The 23,046-nt window shown below is 39.1% G+C and overlaps 1 protein-coding gene across 3 annotated transcripts in view; it reads left to right on the forward strand.

The window, feature by feature from the left end:
• Nucleotides 1-363: 363 nt before the first annotated feature.
• FAM126A (family with sequence similarity 126 member A) overlaps nucleotides 364-23,046 on the forward strand; it is a 60,050-nt gene continuing 37,367 nt past the window's right edge. Inside the window, exons 1-2 of one of the 3 annotated variants that reach the window (XM_036010515.1) lie at nucleotides 364-583; nucleotides 20,870-20,948. In XM_036010515.1, the coding sequence (XP_035866408.1) occupies nucleotides 20,898-20,948 (51 nt within the window). In that variant the 5' untranslated portion in view covers nucleotides 364-583; nucleotides 20,870-20,897. Of the gene's footprint in view, nucleotides 584-14,351; nucleotides 14,357-20,869; nucleotides 20,949-23,046 lie in introns of those variants that run through there. The other 2 variants (XM_028525942.2, XM_036010514.1) reach the window with 2 other exon arrangements.

Raw genomic sequence — 23,046 nt, forward strand, 5'->3', positions numbered from 1 at the left:
AATTAAAATATCAGTTTCTCTTCTGTGGTTATGGTTAACATCACTACTAAAAGCTTATTTTCTTCTGAGAGTACCATAAATCCTAATGACTCAGAGTCTAAGAGACCTTCACTGATGACTATTGCCTAGCCCGCACCGCAAATCTTAACAGTCAATCATCCCCCTTTGGGAGCTCCGACCACGCCCGCTGCTGAGAACCACGCCCACCTAAGTTGCTCTCCCTCCCACCTCACGGATCCGCCCCCAGACCCAGCAGAGGGAGATTCTCATTGGTGGAGAAGTTGTTCTGGTCCCGCCCTGGGCGGCGGCAATAGGCCATACTGGGGTGGGGCGGTGGTGGTTGGCTGTCTGGGGACGGGTCCCTAGTCGTGCCTGTCAGAGTGGCTGGCGGCGCTGGCGGCTCTTGGAGCTGGGTTGTCAGTCACGGAGCGGAGGGGGAAGATGGCTCATCCGGACCCGTTTTGCTAGGAAGAAGGGGGGCAGGTGCTGCTGCTACCCGGGACGAGGCAGAACAGACGCCGTCGCTGTCGCTGCGAGCCAGACAAGTGGAGGATCTGGAGGTGGAGCTCAGGGAGCCGCTCTGGTGAGTCCGGCTGAGCAGCCCTCGGCGGGCCCCCAAGGCTGCCAAGGACCGATAACTTTTTTGTCGGGGAGGAGCCGGGGCGAGGCTGAGGCTGGGAGGGGGCCGGGACTTTGTCGTCCGGGCAGCGGCTTCGTTTGGGGTAACGGCTCCCGCGCGAGGCGCTGCTGGCGGACGGACGCGGGGGCGTCGCGGGCTGCGCGTGGCGGGGCCGGGTCAGTGGGCTGCGGTCGGTGGCTGCTCGCCCCGAAGTTGGGCACAGCCCTCCTGCTGCTGCTGCTGCTGCTGCTGCTGCCGCTGCCGCCTGGGCGGCCGCAGCTTTGTGCGCGCGGACTCGGGTCTTTCTTCTCCCCCGCGAGGAGCGGTCCGGACCCCGGGCGTGACCCGGTGCCGCCGCCTCAGGGGCCCGGCCGCCCCTCTGGGAGGTCGAACTAGGGTGGGAGCCCCTCGCCCCTGCCCCACCGCGGCTGATGCTCCAGCCCGACCCCTCCCATCCCTTCCTCGCAGTCCAGCGAGTCTCGATCAGGGGTCCGGTCTAGTGGCCAAAATGGTCACCGTCGACCCTCCTCGTTCTTTGAAAGCATTCGCTTCGGTCTTTGGCCCCCCGCAGGACATAGAGATTCAGAAAGCAGCCACGACTCTCTCCTTGGTTATTACACTGGATGTCCTCTTCGGCACTTGCCCCTTCTCTCTATGAGTTACTCCTCTTCCGAGGCTGATCTTAACGTGCTCGAGAATAGGCTGGGTTTTGTCTGAAAATTGTTGCATTTAAAGACCCCAAGTTTGCACGCTTTTCAGCTAACCTGGGTGCCCGCCCTTCAGTGTGCACGTGTGTGCTTTGCACACTCACAGGGTAGACATTTCTGAAAGATTGTAATTTGGCCCTAGTGGCTTCGACCGCACGGAGTGGGGTCTCCGGCAGATACCCCGTCGCACGCCCGCAGCCTCCCCGCTCTGCAGATAGGGGGAGTTGGTTCCACTGGCAGCCGCTGCTTGTCTCGGAGACCGTTCCACCGGCGGCAGGACCAAACTGTCCTTTCGCAAATTATTTGTCTTTGAGTCACATGTAGTTTTCGGAGCAGGTATACCACCTCTTTGGTTCATGTAACACTTCACAGATTGATATTTCAGCTTTTAAAATCTTATCTGCATACGGTAATAAGGATCCGTGTAACCTTGAGTCAATGTTATAGACCTGGGAGGCTTGTTTTCCTTAACATTCTCAGAGTCCGAACTCTCACACCTCCCCCCCCCCCACGCACCCCAAATTTCGAAGCACTTTTTTTCTTTAGGTTTGCAAGGTGGGTATTAGTCCAAAGCACCATATGTTTAAAGTGCAGGGAAAAGCAAGAAAGAAAAGAATACTGACTCGAGGACTGGCTTGGCCAACAGTAGCTTCTAAGTCAGCTATTCAAATAATTCATTGTAACAGAATGGCAAGGGGGAAAACCATCACATGTTTAGAAAACAAACTCTGGATTTTGCTTACTTTTTAAATTTACTATGCTTATGGTTATTACCGTAGAAGGATTATACACCCTGTTAGTTATCGGCATTGACAGTGCCTGGATATGGACATCCAGATGAGGCATTGGCCAGCTCAGTGTGTCATTCTTGGCATGTTTCCTTTCTTCGTTGTGTTTCTCTTTTCTGAAATCTGCTCTTGGTCGAATTTTTCAGAGTGGTGTCATCTTGACAGTTCAAAAATATCTTATCATTAAGATATTTGACTATCTTATTTGGGATTCTGTTGTCTGATATTTACTTTATAATGAGTATTAATAAGTCTTTAAATGATGTTAGTATCAAGACCATTTTTGGGGTTTCAAGTTTACATTTTGTAAATAATTAAAATTATGTCAAACAAATTTCTTTTGTACTGACTCAGGCTGAATAGGTACTAGGGATACAAGAATAAATGTCATAGCTCTTTTTATCAAGGAACTTACTGTTTAATTTACAAGACAGATAAGTAAAGTAGCAGTTATAATACCATGTGATAAGCATGACTAGAGATACGCCTAGTTTAGTACGGCAGCAGGGAAGGAGATGGCTAAGAGCTTGGTGTAGGGTAGAGTCAGGAGCCCACAGTAGAGTTTTGAAGTATGATGTCGTTTTGTCAAGTGCAGGAAGTAATAGAATAACTTTCCAAGAGGAGAATATAAGTGAGAAGGCAAGGAGGCATGAGAAGCCAAGACAATGTAGAAAAGTCATTGTCAATGACAAATCCAAAGTCAGTATCACTGACATTGATATGACTTGAATGCAGAGGTTAGGGAGGGGCATGGTAGAATATGAGAAAAGTGAGAGTGGTTGAGGGCCAGACCTGGGCATTGTTACCTGGCTAAGGGGATTGGATTGAAGGTGATCAAGAAGACATTAAATGGATTTCTGTTTTAGACCATCACTCTGGCATAGTAAGGTAGAATCTGATAGGTCCTGTGACCTTTGGGAAGGAAGAAGGACCTTGAGGATTTGACTTGGTTTCATTGATTGAAAATGAGGAATAAATGGAGGGAAGATGATAAATTCTATTTTCGATTTTTTTTGAATTTGAGGAAGCTATGGGGCATTCAGGTAAAGATGTGGATGTTTGGATCTATGGATGTAGAATTTATAAAGGAAATCGGGTTTATAGGGAAGATTGGGGTTAAACGGAAGCTGTATTGATTTGGTAACCTTGAAATGATTCAGGGAAAGCCTTTATTTAGCATGATAAAAGCAGATACCAAGAAAACAGACTGGTAAAGAGCAGAAATAGGTAGAAGAATAGTATGAAAGAGAGATAAAAGTGTACTGTGGTAGTTAGAGGAAGGTGGGAGGGCCGTCAAGAGAGATGCTACGGGTGGAGAGATTTTCAGATAAAGGGGGAATGGACCAACAATTTTGAATGCTGTAAAGAGCTGTCAAGTATGGAGAGGACTCCAGGGACCAGTGAGTTTGTCAGGAGTCCATTGGTGACTTTAACAAGTACAGTTTTAGCTGAGTGGTGATTCAGAAACCAGTCTTCCAAAAAGTGAGAAAGAATGGGTAATGATAAAATAGATATGCTTGAGTGAGGCATTTCAAGAAAACTGAAATAAAAAATTGAGAGAGGGGGTAGAGATAGCTATGGAGTAGTCGTTCTCAATCTTAGCTGCACATTTACAATCATCTGGGGAGCTTTTAAGGATCCAAAAATCCAGGGGGAACCCCCATGCCAAGTTGTGGGGTGGGGTGGGACCTAGACATCACTATTTATATCAACAGCTTTATTAAAGTATAATTGGCATTTAATAAACTACACATATTTAAAGTGTGCAGTTTGTTTGGCATGTTTACACTTGCAAAACCATCACAACAATCAAAATAATAAATGTATTCATCACCTCTAAAAGTTTTCTTGTGCCCTGGCCGGCATAGCTCAGTGGATTGGGTGGGGGCTGCAAACCAAAGGGTTGCAGGTTCGATTCCCAGTCAGGGTGCATGTCTGGGTTGCGGGCCAGTTCCCCAATGGGGGCCACAAGAGAGGCAACCACATGTCGATGTTTCTCTTTCTCCTTCCCTTCCCCTCTCTGAAAATAAATAAATAAAATCTTAAAAAAAAAAGAAAGAAAAAAAATAAAAGTTTTCTCGTTTCTCTTTGTCATCTTTCCCTTTCACGCATTGGAAACTACTGGTTTACTTTCTGTTATGATAAAATAGTTGCTCAGGTGTTTTGCAGTTCCCTGGGTAATTCCACTGTGCAGGCACTTCAAGAATCACTACAGAGGGATACAAGTTGAAGGGATGTTATGTTTGATTCTTTACATTCTTAAGGAAAGCAAGAAGTAAGATATTCAGGAAAGATTAGCAATTTATTGGAACTAAGATCCTGAGACAACAGAAGTGGTTGGAATTTAGAGCTTTGACCAATAAGAAAGGAAGGCAATTCTGGAAACAACTTCTCTAACAAAGATTATGATGTTAAAGATAGTGTATTTCTTTGTTATCAGCATCAAAGCTGTCATCATACAGTATCAAGATTGGTGCTCTCAAGTGCTAAGAAAAAAATTAGACAGCATCTTAATATCATGAAAATGAATGCCCTTCAGAAAGCCCCTTAAACACATCCTGAGACCCCTGGCACCACCATGTAATGCTTTGTCATTTTTTTGGAGGGGAACAGATGGAATTAGCAGTTTGACTCTTGCTTATTGTTGAGAGCTGAGTACTGCCAGAGTCTTTTTGGCCCTCTTGTAGTTAGGCTGCATATTTGCACTGAGGAAAGGGAACATTTAACATTTGGAAATCTTCTGTTTACAACATCTTTGCTCAGAAGAAATCCTGTTTGCCTGCCTGTTGGATATATTCCTTTGAAATACACTGGGGGAGAAAAATCATTCCTCTGTCTGCCAAGTGAGACAGAGAAGAGTTGTGACTAGAAGTGTCAAAGGCTCACACTTTTTATACTGAGGGAGAGAATACTCATCTCCCTCCCATTCACTTTTTAGAAAAAAAATTTCTGGCTCATGATTTGGATGTAGGTAAAAGCTGAGCCCTACTGTTTCCGAGGTCTAGAGCTTGTTCCTCACTTTTGATTCTTACATCAGGCAGGGGGCTAAAAGCAGAATGACTAATACCTAAGTATTTTTTTTTATATTGTCCTTGATCATCAGTAAAGGTGGGGTGAAAACTTTGATTGTTTTTTGATTGTTTGATTGTTTTCTAGAGTTCTGAAAATTTCTTCCACTCAGATATGATCATTGTTAATACTTGGGTGAGTACTTATAGGTATTTTTAACAGTTATTTACTTTTCTTTAACAAAAGAAATCATGTTAAATATAAGGTCTTTTTTTAGTGTGCTCTTTAGCCACTATCTTATTTACATAATAGAATGAATGCTTACCTGATTCAATAAAATATTATTTGTTTTATAGTATAATATCATTTTAAATGTTCCAGCAAATGGATCTACCATAATTTATTTAACCACCATTTCAATTGTTGAAAATTTAAGCTTTTTTCAATAATTTTGAGTGAATAGTGTAGCAGTTAGCTTCATGACAGATTAATCATTGCCCATATCTTTATTTTCTTAGGATGAATTCTGAAGTCAAAAGTTATGCATATTTACATTATTTTTAATAGCTAAATTAGTAGATTGCTTTCCAGAAAGGTTTAATTAATATTCACACTTATTAATTGTTTTGAGAAAGCCAGCAACCTTGCTGTATTCAGCACTAGCAATTAAAAGCTGCCATTTTGACATGAAAAGTTGTATCTTCTATAAACTTTATTTCATTACTAGTGACACTAAATGTATTGTATTTTTTGACTTACCCATTAGTGTTCTTTGTTTATTAAGCTATTGAAGATTTGAAAACATTGAGTTATGAAAGCTCTTTGTACAATATTTAAAACTATTATAGACTTTTGTCAAATTACATTGCAAATAATTTCTCCAGTTTGTCATTTGCATCCTAATTTTGTTTTTGGTGTGGGCTTTTCTTTTTAAACAGATTTTTAAAATTTTTAGTGTAGTTAATTCTATCAGATTTTTCTCTTATGGCGTTTACCTGCTTAGGAGGGCCGTCTCAAATTCCGAGATTATATAACAATTCACCTCTATTTCCTTATGTCACTTTCACAGTTCTAAAAAACATTTCATCTTTAATCTATTTGGGATATATTTTAATGTAGAGTGGTAATTCAATTATTTTAATACCGCTTATTAGCAATTGTCTTTCCTCAGAGGTTTAGATGTCATCTTTCTATACAGCTAATTGTATAAAACTATGTGATTTTTCTTCCTAGGCTTTTTATTCTACTTCATTGGATCTTTATTTTTTCGATTCAGTAATTTCAAACTCCTAAGTATTATAACCTTTAATGTATCTTATTGTATGGTTGTGTGAATTCCTATGATCTTTTCTAAAGATTTCTAGCATTTCTCATATATTTCTTTTTCTAGTTTACCTTTAATTCAGTTTATTATGATCCCAAAAGAACCCCACTGGAATTTCTAAATTAATTTTTTAGAAAGAGTTGTGATGTCTTTACAATATATTCATCATTTCTCCAAGTCATCTTTAGTGACTCAGTATTTAATGATTCTCTTCATGTGATTCTGCCTATCTTTAAAGTTGAGTTTTGATATTTTAAAACTTATTGTTGCTATTGTGAATGGAATCTTTTTTCCATTGTATTTTAGAGAAGTTTCCATCTTCTGAGTGGAACATAGAAAAGTTGATGGCTCTTTTCTAACTAGTCATCTTATGAACTCTTAATTCTAATATTTTATATTGGAGTTTTGTAAAAGGCAGTTATAGCATTGGAAATGATTATAATGTTGTCTCTTGTCAATATTTAACCTTTACTTTATTCTTTAAAATTACATTAACCAGAACATCTAGGATAATGTTAATTATAGTAGTAAATAGTAAACATCTTTGGCTTGTTTCTCATTTAAATGAGAATGCTTTTAGGGTTTCACAGTTGTGTATTCTTTTTGAGATTTTTTTTTTAGCATGTTAAGAAAATAGTCTCAATGTCCTTTGTTTTGGAATTGAGATTAAGAAGATTCCAGAATTAGGATGGGATAATATTTGTGTAATGCACTTTATGTAATTCACATTTTAATTTATTGGGTGTTCAAGATCAATTTGCATTCCTGAATTCTGTTTCAACCTCGTAAAGAATGTTAAGTGCAACACATTTAAGAGATCAAGGAACGTCAGAAACAGTAGTTTTCCACTGTAGTTTACATATTTGCCTGTGCTGAGGCTTGCATCAGGGTAGCCTTTTAGTCATAAATGTTAAGTGATATTTGTTTGGTGTGTTTCTTGAACAAAGAGTCTTTTGTTCTGATGAACATTAGTTGCTTTCTCATATAAATGCATAAGGATTTATTCAGTTATTTGCACTAGATTTAATGAAAACATTGTGTTTGAGTTTTTAAACTGCACAATGGAAATTATTTGAGGTTACTGAGTGGCTTATAGGCTTGGAAATTTAAGAGAATAATATAAGCCTTAATAGTGTTAAAATTGTGCAAGCAATTATGTACTCTATTTTTTATCTTTTTGAGCTCTTGTGTTTTTTTCCCCCCTTTAAATGTAAATAACAGTTAATTCAGTTAGGGTATTGGTTCTAGTCAACATACACAAACTGTGTGCTTCCCTCCCCTGCCCATGTGGGGCAGAAAAGGTTGGTAGTCTGGCCTCTTTAAATTTGCTAGCCACACATATGCCCTTTACCTAAATTTCAAATTTCCCATGATTTGTTAACCATAGATATTATGGTGGTGGACAGAGTGACAATGTAGCCCCCAAAACAGTACACACTTTAGTAGTTTAGAAGAGGGAAATACTTTTTTTGGAAATTACGAAACTTAAAGTGGGTCCTGATAGAGAAGAAGGTAGAAGTATTTTGGAAATGGGTGGAGGGGAAAGCGTCCACTACGTAGGGAGGGTAGAAGCGTGCAAATCAAATAGGCCATTAGACAAGTACAGAAAATCAAAAGGATGGTTACATGGGTGATAGAATACTGAAGTCAGTAAAGTCTTCTTAGTAGCGTTTCAGAAAGGAAGACGGTTGTGGCAAAGTTAAAAGAGAAAGAATGAGTATTGAGAAAGAACCGATTGATTTATTTATAAGACCATGGAGAGTATGTGATGAGGACCAATATATATTGTGAAGGGGGTTAAGGAATAAATTGGTGGTGAGATCATTGGAGGTAGTGACATCAAAATAGGCTACTAAGTCAGAGAGTTCATCATAAAGGATAAATAAGGATAGAAGTAACAGGAGGGCATCAGAATCTAATAAAGCCTCCCTCTCATCCTCCCTCCATTCCTTGTTTCTGGAAGTCTAAGGTCCTGAAATACATTCACAATCGTCAAATTGATACTTTGTTAGTGATAATTAGAGCTATTGTTATTGACATCTATGGTGTGCCAGTGCTTATTTGTATTATTTTCAATCCCCAAAGTGTTCCTGTAATGTAGATATTATCACCTACTTTTCACAGTTGAGGAAACTGAGACTTAGAAAGTTCAAGTAACTTGCTGGAACTTGGGAATGAGTTTTGGGGACCTTTTCATTATATCATGTTGCTTCTTCCATTCATTAAACTGTGTTAAAAGACTGGGGTGGGGTGGGATTCTCGTAAAAGGAATATAAGATATGATTCCTTTCCTTATAGAAAGGAGTGGAAGAGAAATGTTAGTTATAGCGGAGCTCACTATACTTCGTGTTAGCTATATTTTCTATTCAAAATGTTTTCTAAAAGGATTCCTTCCAATAAGCTCCTGTACTATTTCTATAACATTTATTTTTAACAATTACTTATATTTGGATATGAGGTACTATTTTTATCTATGGTGATGATAGATTGAGAGGAAAGGCATGGCAGGACAAGAAAGGCTATGTCCAGAAAAGTGTGAGTACAGTTTGCTTTTGTCACTATGAGAATTTCAGATATGTTACACAGTTTTAGGTAGCACCTCAGAAGGCCCAGCCTCTTCATGGAAATCATACTGAGCTGGTCACAAGACAGTGATCAGTGGAGATACTCTTCATGTCTCCAAATTATGAAGTCCTAGAGTATATTATAATATAATGTGATTTATTGAATTTGATTCCATCAACCAGTATTAGTTATTGGTGAAAGAGTCCAAACAGATGTTTAGCTTTCTGTTATAAACCTTTCACTCAGAAATAGTACATAATTGAAATAGAAATAGTTAAACTACTTTAAGGATTAAGCATTCTTATAGGACTTTCAAGTACTTTTGGAGGAACTAAGAGAGATATTTTTGCTGCACTTATTTTAGTTTCATATTCAGATGCAAAGCAACATCTAGGTTATATTTTGTTATATTAGTAGAAGACTTAATATTATTGGAAACTTTATTTTAAAAATAATTTTATAATTCAGCTCCTGCATTAAAACAAATTGTTACCCCTGTTAACATGAATCAACATGATCATACTTGAACTATTTATTTTTGCTTTGGTTAGTATAATTTTTAAAACCAAGCAAAACAACTATTTTAGTAAGATCCACTGAATTTCTGGTGGAGAAAAATCAAATAGAATTTTGTAGTACAGTCAAAATCTGTTGCTTTTGTTGGGGAGGAAAAATAATTTTTCTTCTACCCTTTTAAATTCTTCTGGCTGGACTAATAATCAGATTAACATAAAACGGATTAACAGGAGAATAGCTAAATTTATTACATACCTATGCACAGGGCTTTCCTGAGAATATGAAACCTGTGGGCAGATTAGGCAGCTAAAGCTTGTATGCCAACTTGAGCTAGGGAGAAGGGTAAGGGGGTGTGTGTGGTTTGAGAATTCAAAGGGGAGGAAGGCAATTCACCTGGAGGTGGAAAAGCAAATATTTGGTAGATAAACGTTCGCTGGGCCATCTTCAACAATGGGGCGCAGAGAGGACTTAGATCAAACAGGTCTTGCTAGGTTCCTCCTTGTCCTTCATATTTAGTTCATATTAAGCTACAGTTGTCTGTGATGATATGTCTCTTCCCGGAGCAGGTCCTCTATCTAAAGTCTTGCAGGCAGTTAGGTCACAGATTTTTTTTCTTGAGTTGTTTTGTTTGCTTCCTAAAAAGAACTAACTTAAAATAATCACTACCCCAAAAGGCACATTTTGGGATGGCAAACTTTGCTTCCTCTCTTCCGTTATTATGGCTCTACTAGCACATAGTACCGCCACTGTTTCCTTGCATTTTCTCTGTGAACATTTTCTAATTGAACATGTGAGGCTCTATTAGTAGACTTCATAATGGTCTCTTTCCAATTTACTAAAGGGCAGTGACTCACCCTTAGATATCCACCCAACCTACAAGTCAGTTGGAGCTCGGTTCTGTTAACATTTTTCTCTTCCTTTGTCCTCAATATGTTAGAGCAGGGAAAGTTGTCAGTTAGATTGCAAAAAGTGTGGGTAAAAGAAAAATTCCCCCTTTCTCTGCTGGTTCTTTTTGTTGGTTAAATCATCAAAATGACATGAGACAGATTAACAAGAGAAAAACCCAGCTTACTTTTGTGTGCATGGGAACCCCACGTAGATGAGAGGGTCAGAGAGAGAAAGGGAAAAGGAGGCACATAGGCCATTCCGAATGGGGGGTGAGGTGAGGCACCCAGGGGCTTCGGCCGAGAGGAAGGTCACATTGTAGAAGGCTAAGAGCAGATGATCAGTAGTTAAGTTTGCCTTCCACATCGACAGGTCAAAAAGATGATCTCTGATGATCGCTTATTATGGGCAAGGCCCCTGATTTAAGTTTTAGGTAGTTGGGTTGCGGTGAGGGAGCAGAAGTTTCTCTTGAACCTGCTGTTTCTGTTGCCTTTAGCTCGAAATAATCCAAGGTGTGGGGTGACTTGTTCTGAATTCCTTCAAAAGATTTCAAGGAATTACCCTGGCTGGTGTGGCTCAGTGGATTGAGTGCCAGCCAGCACATGAAAGGATCATCAGTTTGATTTCCAGTCCAGGGCATGTGCCTGGGTTGCAGCCCAGGTCCCCAGTAGGGGGCACACGAGAGGCAACCACACATTGATGCTTCTCTCCCTCTCTTTCTCCCTCCCTTTTCCTCTCTAAAAATACATAAATAAAGCCTTTTAAAAAGAAAGGAGTTAAAGTAGAGCTGTGCTTTGTGAACTACCTTTCTGTATGCTGTTTTCTTGGGAAAGAGTAAGGAAGAGGGGCAAATGATAGCAAAATGGTTGCAATATAATATTCACATAGGGCTTTGTACTGGACATTCCTCCTCATAGCATTTGTTTTTATTATTTTATTTGCTAATACCCTGATTTGCCTTGATTTGTTTCAAAATTAATTAAAGGACACTCACTTCTGCATTTTAGGTTTACTTGTCTCCTCAATAGACTGTCAGAGACAGTCTATTTAAGTCAGAGACTATGCCATGTTCAATTTTGTAAACCTAGCATCTAGGACATAGATTTAACAATTTATGAATAAATGGATGACATTTAAATACCTCTAGTGCTAGAAAAGAGAGTCAGATTAGTTGCTGCAAACCTAGTTTATTACAGTTTTGATGGTGTTAGTGGGCTGCATTTTGTCCCTCCCCCATGTACATATGAAAGTCATAACCCTAGCATAATGGAATCATATTTGGAGATAGATGTTTACAGAGGTAATTCAGTTAAAAAGAGGTAATTATGGTGGGCCCTAATCCAATTTGACTGGTGTGGTTATAAGAAGAGAAAATTTGGACATGACTTCGTACATCTGAAAGATGATGTGAGGACACAGGACAGAGATGACTATACGCCACGAGGAAAGACTGGAACAGATCTTTTTCTTGTGGTTTTTCAGCAGGAATCAACCCTGTCGACACCTTGATCTTGGACTTCTGGCCTCCAGAACTGTGAGAAAATAATTTCTGTTGTTTAAGCCACCCAGTCTGTGGTACTTTTTACAATAACCCTAGAGAACTGATACAGGTGGCTTGCATGCTTGGCTATAGCAAAATTCCAATCCCAAATACCTTCATTTGCTGATCCCCAAGGAATAGTTTGCCAGGCTCAATGCCGAAACCTTAGAACTTTTATACTTCCCCCAGGCAAGACATGGGAGAGAGAAATTTGGATGGCTTAATGGAGAAAGTAATACCTAGTCATTTTTACCGCCCCCATCCCATTACAGTCATTGGCAAGCAGCTGGCTAATTTTTTAGTTCAACTGAACTTGTTTGGTTTGGCAAAGAAAAAGTGTTTATGGTATTTGTGTTCTTAAGTGTTGAAGAGCCTCTGCCAAGAGATCTCGTTGCCTTTTCAAAGTAGAAAATGGAAGAGGAAGACTGAGCAAAATGCTTTTTATTATAATGTTCATTTGAACTAATTGCTTGTGCATAATCTTAGCAACATTCCTTTGCCTGTGTTATAATCAACAGGAACAGGGCAGTGTGTATTTTGGCTCATGTCTATTGCTTTGATAGTTGCTACGCCCTCAGTTCCTCAACCAGTTATACTTAGTTGCCACAGTCGTTTCCATCATTTTTTCATCACATCCTTTAGCTATAGCTGAATATACGAGGTCTGTCCAGAAGGTGTCCAGCCATGTAACAGAAAAAATAGAGACATTTATTGAAGAAGATACAAGATACAAGAACCACTGTACATAGGACAAAGATGCCTCAGTCCCCTTCAAAGTAGGCACCTTGGGACCTCACACAGTTCTCCCAGTCACCATCATATTTTCTTGAATCTCATTGATGATCTGAAATTTCTTCCCTTTCTAAGGTGATTTTACTTTTGGGAAAAGCTAGAATTTGCAGGGCACCAAATTGGGGCTGCAGGGAGGCTGAGTCATGTGGGTGATTTGATGTTTCTCCAAAATCTCTGCATGAGATGAGATGCGTGAGCAAGCGATTGTTGTGATGAAGCTGCCAATTACCAGTTGCCCATAGCTGCGGCTTTCTGGATCATCTGAATAGTTTCCGTGGAGGAATGTTCAAATTTAACACGAAATTAGATGCAGGTTCGTTGCTCCACTCGCTCAGTGATTTTGAATGTGATGGCCACACAGTACACACGCTCACTCAGTGGCATCTACTGCCCCCACTGACTAGTACAGTGAAGTCGTCATTGTTCACACATGCGCATTCCAATCCACTCTCCTTGGCTGCCAGGTTACATAAATGTCCTGCAAACTGTTCTCATTATATTAACAATAGCTGAACTTTTCTGGACAGACCTTTTATGTGTGATTTTTACCTTTTTGTTTGCCATTTTAAAATTGGATCACATATTAAATAGTGCTGTTTTTAGTCACCTCTTTTACAGTGTTCTGAGGTACTTTGCTGAAAGAAAAAACTTTTGAACATACACAACAATACACCACTTGCTCATTCCTCACTTGGAAGCAGTTTACCAGAGTTCTGAGATTAGGGTAAAGACTGAATGAACTAGCGGACTGAATAAAGATCTCAGTTACAGAGTTAAAAAAATGTGTTTGCCATAAAGCAAAACAAGACAAAACTACAAAAACCTCCAGCATATGGACAAGTAAGAATTTTAATCTAATTTTGGCATTGAAACTTAGGTCACATTCATACAGTTGGGAGCACCCTTGCTGACAGTCTGAGGTCACGGTGGTAAATACCAGTGAGATACTTTTTCACCTCTTTTTCTTCATCCCAGTTGTCGAGAAGAATACCGAAACCAAGAATTTGTCCTCAAAGTCATATGCTAACAAGAGTCAGAGCCCACGCTGTCCATTAAAGACTGACCCCAGTACCCTACTGTGTTCTTTCTATGACCCTATAGTTTCAACTTGCCTGCCAAACCGAATAAGAATAACCCATGTAACTCCCCCCACCCCCACCAATTTATTTTGGAGTGAAACATTCTAGTTTTCAATTGGAATGAAAACATTAGGAAGAAAAAAAGAATAAATGTAAACTTACTCATGAGTTGGTATCGTGAACTTTGAAGTGTTACGTGCGGAGAGTAGGATGGTTGGTAGCATATGAATGGTGGTGACTGAGAATGGGGGCTCCCGAGCTGGGCTGCCTGGGGCCTATGCTAACTCAGCCACCTCCTGTATGTGACTTGGGACAGGTAATTTAGGTAATTTTTTAAAAAGATTTTATTTATTTTTAGAGCGAGGTGAAGGGAGGGAGGGAGAAGGAGAGAAATATCAATGAGAGAAAGAAACGTTGACTGGTTGCCTCTCATAGTGGCCCCACCAGGACCAAACCCACAGCCCAGGCATGTGCCCTGAACCTGCAACCTTTCACTTTGCAGGACGATGCCCAACCATCTTGAGCCGCTCTGGTCAGGGTGGACAGGATATTTCTTTAGGCCTTATTGCTTCTCTCTCTTTCCTTTCTTCTCTCCTTCCTTTTTCCCCTCCTTTCTTCTTCCTCCCCCTCCTTTTTCCTTCTCCTCTCCCTCCTCCTCCTTTTCCTCCTTTTCTCCTTCCCTCCCCCATCTTCTCTTGTGAAGTAGAGGTTATATTAATTCACCATCTAGGAAGGCCGTGAGGATTAAATGAAAATCCCCATAAAGCACTTAGCGTGGTGGCAGACACATAAGTGCTTGAGGAATGTTACTCATCACCACAATATCACCCATCATGGACATCCGTCATTGCTATGTATGACACAGCTGACTCACACTGTTTTCCAGATTTCATTCCCAGTGACGCCAGTTGTATCTGAACAGTAAAGCGTTCTATGGTTAAATGCACTTGGGGAAATATTTCATTCTCAACACCTTTCTTGGAGATTTATAACACAGATTTTGTGTATTAGAGGCCCTGAGAAGTCCTTTAAGCTGAAAAAAAAAAACCGTCTTTAACTTTCTTGAATAGTTATATTTTCACAGGGAAAGCTTTTTTTTTTCTTTAGTACCATTGTTAATATCTTTCTGAATACCTTTCTTATAACATAAGTTCAGGAAGCACTGCCTTAGCTATTTAATGTACTTGCAAGTACCTCGCTTGTGAATTAATACAGACGGTGATGTTTTTATTTTCCCTGACTTTACTGTACAATGGCAACATGATGTATAGTTGGAAGGATCTAGGAGGTGGGTTTCTAGTATTTCTGTAACTAAGAGAGGATTCTTGTGTTTAACCTCTATATGTGTCTCGATTTCCTAATGTGGGATAGATTGGCTAGATGGCTAAAGTCCTTTTCTTCTACCTGTGAAATTCTGAATTGTTGGACTTTACAGAGATTTCGAAGAATATCTTTTTTTTAAAGTAACAAATGAGATAAATTGCTGTAAACAGTTATATTAAAGAGCTATGTCATTGAAACTTGCCTATTAGATTTGACTTTTTTTCAGCTTTAGTACTGACTGTTTTAGAACTAGCCTTGCAAATATATTCTAGGAATAGGAGCTGAATCCTGATCAAGTTCCTGATATCAAATTAATTATAGAAATAGCCACAAACAAAACTAAAACCTGGTTAAGAAAAATTCCTTGAGCACTTCAAAGTTCTCAAAAGTTTGAGAAATCTGGTTAAGAAAAATTGCTCAAGCAATTCAAATTCTGGTAAGAAATTGAATTAAATACTTTTTTTACAAACTTAATTTAGAGTACTTTGTCATGTTCTGATATGTTTGTACCCTAGAAAATAAAAAGTAATAAAATTTACCCTCAGCTAGAAACTATTTGTTAAAAAATATTTCCCTAAATCAATACTAGTAATGATACCTTTCATTTATCATTCTACAATTTAGAGTAGTCTCATGTTTTTTTTCCTCCTTCTATTGAGTGTGCTAGATAGGACAGCCGTCATTTTTTTGTACTTCAGCGCCATTTAAGTTAAGTCACCAAAACTTTCCTAGCCTTGGTTTCCATGTTTGCCGTGTCGCACTGGAATACTTGGTGGAAACAGGACTCTGGCTCCAGTTGCTGCTCTAGCTTTTCTTCAGTGTCTGTAGAATACCATGTTCTGTTGGTGGCACCCATTTAACTTCCTTGGCCTACATATTTCCTACTAATGCAGCCCATGGCATTAACTTATTGGGGTGATTATGTTACATTTTAAAATCCCTCTTATTGTTCTTTTAAGCACCTAAATTATTTTTCTTTGTAAGTAGTCATCTTTCCCCATCCTTGTTTGTCCATGTTTTAGAGTCAACTATATGCCCTTCATGTAATTTCCCTCAGCTTTACCTTTTAAGATTCAGTGTATTATATCAACCTGTCATAGCAATGTGCTTTGTACAGGTGTTAGCAGGACTAAAATGTTTGTGTCTGTCTGGGAGGGTGTGAGGGGGAGGGTGAATTGGCTCAGATTATTTGTCTGTGGTAGTGATAGCTCTCAGTTATGAGCTAAGCAGTCAGTTTTATTAGCTAATTAGGTTAACATTTTTCAAATTGGATTATTTATTTTTGAAAAGTTTGGGAATCTTTTCATAACATTTTATGAAAATAATATTTTATGAAACTTGTCATCCTAGCAGTAGTGCCAACATCTCTTCATATCATGTCCATGGTAGCAAACTTTAAGACCTGCCATTTTAAAATGTTTGAATTGTAAAATATGACATGTCAATAAAATGGCAACATTCTTACAGGTAAGATTAAATTGGAGATTAACATTGTGGTAGAATAACAAATTTAACTGTCAGACTGTTCCTCAACCCAACCGGTAGGGGTGGGTCCTACCGCTCGCTCACCTACCAGGCAAATCTCCACAGATGGAATTTGGTGGAAATGAAAGAAATCTTTTGTTTAATGGCAAGTTTCTGCCTAAAATATCTGGGTAACAAAAGCAAGGGAAAGAAAAAGGCAGAGGAGATCTAGTTAAACATTTGTCACTATAACTACTACATAGGTTCAAGAACTGAAAATAACACAAGAACAAAAATCTGCTCGCAGAGCTATTATCACCAAGGTCTTTGGAAGTAACAGCAGGTTTCTGTCTCAAAGCCTCTTCCCTCTAAGACACCCAAAGAAGAGTCACCCTGTCACCCTCTGCCAGCTCAGTTCAAGGTTGTACCAGGAACCTCTTTTCCCACCCAAAAGTACTGCGAATGTAGGTGGGTTAGCTGGTCTGCAGTCGCCGTCAGCTTCAGGTGTCTTTCGCAGTCTGTGCCCTGAGGCCCCTGTGCACAGGCCCCTGAATAACTAATTCAGTAAGATTGGTAGAAATGAACCAAGCAGAATACATAGAAAAATGATGGCTTTCCTAAATACTTGTAGTCAGTAATTATAATTACAAAAAACAAAACATAAAGTTTAAAAAAAGAGAAGAGCCACCCGGGCTGGTGTAACTCAGTGGATTGAGCGTGGGCTGCGAACCAAAGTGTCGCAGGTTCGATTCCCAGTCAGGGCACATGCCTGGGTTGCAGGCCACAGCCCCCAGCAACCGTACATTGATGCTTCTCTCTCTCTCTCTCTCTCTCTCTTCCCTCTCTATAAATAAATAAATAAAATCTTAAAAAAAAGAGAGAAGAGCCCATTTATAATAGCAGCATGGACTAAGCCCTGTCAGATAACAAAATGCACTTGTAGCACAGACTGCTGTTGTTCACAAATATTTTTTTTCACTTGTCTCTTAGGAGTAGAACCCAAATTTTTAGCTATGTGTTACCCTGCTAAAAATTTTTTGCTTAGCCTTCCATAATGCTGTATGTGGCCATTAATACTGAAGTGTGGCCAGTGCCGTATATGAAGAACTCAGGGAGAGAAGTCTCCTTAGGGGGCATTCTCTACCCTCCTTATCCTCTCTTCTGCAATATGGGCAGGATGGCTACATACAGGAGAGAGTCAGAGACCCCACACGCAGGAGAGGCTCAGTGACAGAAAGTTAAAATGAGGTATGTATGTACATGCAGGCCATTCTGAGCTAACAATGAGGTATGGATCCTTGGGGCTTTGAAGGATCATTTCAGGACAATAAGAAGAGATGTTTAGTCATTAGTAGTTTGCCCTGCCAGACTGATAGGTCAAGGAAGGCGATCCCTCATAATCTCTTACTATGGGCAATGACCTTCATTCAAATTCTTCTAGGTAGTTAAAGGGATGAGGGTGGGAGGGGGACAGAGTCTCTCTTGAGTCCACAGAGTCTTGGCTGCCTTCAGCTCAGAATAATCTGAATACCACAGAGACGCATCTCGGGGTGACTTGTTCTGAATCCCAACAGTTTCCTCCTCTGAAACTTCCTGAGAAGTATCACGTTCCGTTCCGGGAGTTGGGTTGATGGTTTCACATCCTGTTAAACCAGCCTCAGTCCCGAGTATAGGTCAGTCTCGTTAAACAGTTGTTATTCATTTCAGGAGGTGGTGATGCAGGTGGGCTCCCAAAATTAGTCCTGTGGTGAAAGCAATCATGTATTTAATAAGAGGCATCTCTATGGAAACAAAAGAAAAAAAGAAGGTTAATGATTGAAACAGACTGGAATCCCCGTTTTTGAGTTCTAAAGGCAGGCAGTAGAGAAGATTTCTAGATGTCTTGCTTCAAGCATCTTCAGATGGAGTGAAGGCAGGCAATGACAATAGATTTTCCTGGTTTGCAGTTTGAATGTCTCTAGTGATCTTTATGCAGTAGGCATGAAGATTTGTCAAATGTATGAGCTGTTGTAGTGATTTCTCCGAAGTTTATATCAAGTTGTCCCACTTTAGCTTTCATGGCTTTGCGAGAAGAGCAATTTTGGCTCTCAATGATTCCAGGTCAAAGAATGGGAGAAAAATTGTAACTGTTAGTTTGGAGAGTCATAGACAGTTATTGGAGGAAACTAGAAGAATTCAGCATCCAGTACATTTTACAGGTAGAAAACAAAAACCCTGAAAGACAACAAACAGCCCTAGAATCGAATATCCACCAATGTGTATTACTAAAACATAACTTTTCTCTCTAAAATCATACTCATTTTAATCAGGCCGGTGTGGCTCAGTTGGTTGGGTGTCATCCCTCAAAACAAAAGGTTACTGGTTCAATTCCTGGTCAGGGCACATGCCTGGGTTGCTGGTGCCATCCTCAGGCAGGGAGCCTGCGAGAGGAAACTGATAGATGTTTCTCTGTCACATCATTGTTTCTCTCCTTCTTTCCCCTTTTCTCCAAAAGTAAATAAATGAAATGTTTCCAAAAAATGCATCTCCTTAATTCTCAGTAACCTGATATAGCCTGGTTTTATTTGTGATCATTTTCTTTCCTAATTTACTAAATAAAACAATGAATAAATAAAAAAGGGTATGTAAACTTATTTTTACTGTGCTTCATTTTGCTTTACAATATGTATATAACAGGATAAAATTACACAAGTCCACACAAAAAGAAAATAAGAGTAACAGTATAATATAACACAACAGGTAAGATTCATTCAGGCCTACTTTATTTATTTTTTTTTTTGGACAGAGTTAGGGCCGAAACTTTGACTCTCATTTATTAGCATCAAAGCAAGGAGAATCAGTTTCGAGATTCACAGTACCCATAATATAAAAGCAAACCAGTTACTCTAAAGCACAGTTTTCCTGGCACTGAAAACTGAAGATGTGAGTTTTCTCTCTGTTGGATTAAAAGGGGATAACACGTCTAGCAATGTTTTCAGTAACATTTTGGACGTAATTCCAAAGTGCAGTTTTCCTGAGTGCACAGTTCTATGAAATCAATAATATGGCATAAATATGTGGTTTTCTGATTGTCTGACTTGCTCCAAAGATAAAATTTAGAATAAAAAAAATAAATGGGCTATTTTTAATTCTAAAAGATATAATGCCTTATCTCTCAAGTAATTCCCCATGGATGTGCGTATGTGTTCTTAACATTGTTTCTCATGGGAATTAGACAACAGAAACTTATTTTTTAGCAAGAACCTTGTGTTGTTCATTAAGGCATATCCACCGTGTGCTTTGATAGCTGTTCAGAGGCTGTACAAGTTGATATTCTTTAGTAATAATATTGCACAGTAATAATACTTTATTGCCAGGTACTATGATACATTTTTTATTTGCAATTTTTTGTTGAACTTGTACAACAACCCCTTGAAAGTAGATACTGTGGTTATCCCCATTCCACAGGTGAAAAACAAGGGCAAATAACTTGCTCAAGGTCATGCATTCAGTTTTTGGCAATTCAGCCTCAGTTTCTCCTACCTGAGAATGCTGATGAAAATTAAGGAGCCTAGTGCAGGATTTGTACCTGAATTAGGAAGTAGGAAATTCAGATAGAGCTAAGATTTTCCCTCAAGAAACCGTTTCTAAGGATGGGTGAAGAAAACTACATTATACTTTGATAAGTTTTACCTGAGGTAAATTTAGTTTGCATTTCCTTAGCTTCCTATTTTTCTTATTTATACTTAAGTAATTCCAATATTCTGAATAACTATAGTCATTGTCTTGGATAGTATCACTTTTACTTTTGTTTTATGAATATTAAGCTTTCTGAGAACCAAAGTGGCTTGCCTAGGTAGATTGTTATTCTTGTAAATAACTGAAATATAAGCAAATTAAATTACTTTAATGCATTCTGTAAAGTCAATTTGGGATGCAGTTTTCTGCAGCTTTCTTAAGATGCGTGATCTATTTGAAATTATTTAACTGAAACTAGGAAATAATGTCCAGTATATTTTGCAACTGGCATTCCTGAAAGCTGAATGAAAACTGCAGAGCCGGTTTCATATTATGATATTTATACTTTTGTCATAATTCTTGCATTTTAATGCTTGTTTGTGCACATTGGTTTTTAAATGAACCCAGTAATTTATGTTTGAAATTGCTTTAATTTTACAAATAGGAAATAATTAAAATTTATAGGTTCAATTTTATCTATAGTAATCAAATTATAAAGAAAATACTTAAAGTTTTAACAATGATCTATGTGAATTTTCAGGTTGAAGGTTCGGAACAGATGTGGAAAGATGTTCACTTCAGAAAAAGGAGTTGTGGAGGAATGGTTATCAGAGTTTAAGGTAATATTTGCTTTAATATAACAATTTTATTCCAAAGAAGTTTTGTCTGGGGTTTAAATTCTAGTGGCTTTAAAGAAAAATACAACTGGCCCTGGCTGGTGTGGCTCAGTAGATTGAGTGCCAGCCTGCAAACCAAAGGGTCACAGGTTCGATTCCAGGTCAGGGCACAAGCCTGGGTTGTGGGACAGGTTGCCAGTTGGAGGCGTGTGAGAAGCAACCAATTGATGTGCCTCTTACACATTGATGTTTCTCTCCCTCTCTTTCTCCCTCCCTTTACCTCTCTCTAAAAAGTAAATAAAATCTTTTTAAAAATACAACTGGAAAGCTAAATATCTGTGGAAGTAAAAGTATGTTCCAAATAATCCTAATAGGGAATTTTTTACATGTAGTAATCTTCTTTAGAAGAGAATTTGTTTTTTCTTCCATGTGGTTCAAACAGTTTTTCCCTTTTATGGCAACACCATACAGAATGGTTAGAATGTCTGAAGGTTGATGTCATGTTTTTCAACCACCATCGAAGTCCCAACTTGTGTAATGAAAGTGGGCATGATCAACAGTGAGGAGAAGATGCAAAGATATTTACCCAACTTTCCACCCGTGGGTCTTTCTCTAGCTGGCTAACCCAGTGACTAGATAAAGGGTGTATAGCTTTTGGTTAGTTGGTGAAAATAAAACTTGTGTTTTCATGTTTCATGAACTTGTCTCTATGATAGCTAAAATCGTGTTGTTTTAACCAGTGAATCACCTCCCCCTTGTCCTCAGGGTCTCATTGTTACACATAATTATGTCAGACTTTTTGACTTGTTTCAGTGAGAGAGACAACATATCTTGCCAAACAAAGGAAAAAATAAAACTGTAGGAATTAGAGAAAGGATGGAGTTCAGATGAAAATTAAATGAAGCTGTATTTTGATGGACTCAAATCAAACAGAGCTATGTGTAAATGGGGTCGACACCTGGTCTCAACTTGGAAGTAGACCCAGGGTCCCGTTGTCTCCAAAACTACCAAGTTAGCATCTCTGTGAAACGTCATGTTCAGAAAGCCCTCCACCGGACCTCTGGACCGAGGTTGGAAATTGAGTCTGCTTCTCTGTGTCAAGGTGACTTAGATCCTTCAGGCAGGTGCGGGATGTTTCATTCTTACTGATATATGTTTAAACAACCAAGTTTTTGCTAGCAGTGATTTTAGATAATAAGGCTTCTCAGCGAGTAACAATATGGTAGTCACTCAAAAAATGAGATTGTTATGATACTTTTCAGCTGCGGTGTGTCCTTGGGAGAAACAATGTTTCCTATTAAATTTGTAGCTGGCCTTATCAGTCATTGTTATCATGATGAATGAATAGCTGGGCAGATTTTTACTTTTTCAGTTTTTGTAGTCATGAATCACGTATTCTCTTGTGGAACCCCTAACTCATCACAGAGTGCTGTAGAATATTATCCAAGTGCACTATATAAAGTACCTTCTACATATTGCAATAGTTTGGTTAAATCTTGTATGTGCTTTTTTAATGCATATGCTGTGTTTGTGAATAAGTGTTCAAGGTGCTTTAAGCTTTTTTTTTCCTGCTTCAGGAGTGTTTAGTATGATTCATTATATCACAATTTCTTTTTTGGCAGTTTGATGAAAATTGTGAAATTTAACAGAAGTGAGTATCACTTCTAGGGCATTCTTATTTTTAATGGTGAAGTCAAATTTACAAAAGCAAATACAGCCAGTTAGCCATTCTTTAATAGGGCAGTTGTGGAAAGATGGCATATGAAAAGATGGGGTGGAGGGGAGGGGTCAACTCTTAAGGCAAATAATTGAAAATTGTGACTGATTCCCTCTCCTTCCCATCTTTGTTTATTCCCTTCTTTCTCCTTTTGACTTGACTACAGAGACACCCTAGGAAGTGCAGCGGTGAGGGGGGAGGGGGTCGCATGGCAGTAAGGACGGTAATGTGCCCTAGTGTCTGAAGAAATGGATTTTCTGGGGGAAGAGTTACACAGATGGCATGGAGAAGAGTCAGCCAGCGTGGTTACATTGGTAGGCTGTTCACTTTGAGTAAGTAAGTAATGTGGAGGATAATGGGAGTTAGACTTCTCTGAGCCTGAGA

This window comes from Phyllostomus discolor, chromosome 10 (assembly GCF_004126475.2).
Source record: "Phyllostomus discolor isolate MPI-MPIP mPhyDis1 chromosome 10, mPhyDis1.pri.v3, whole genome shotgun sequence".
Lineage (NCBI taxonomy): Eukaryota > Metazoa > Chordata > Mammalia > Chiroptera > Phyllostomidae > Phyllostomus > Phyllostomus discolor.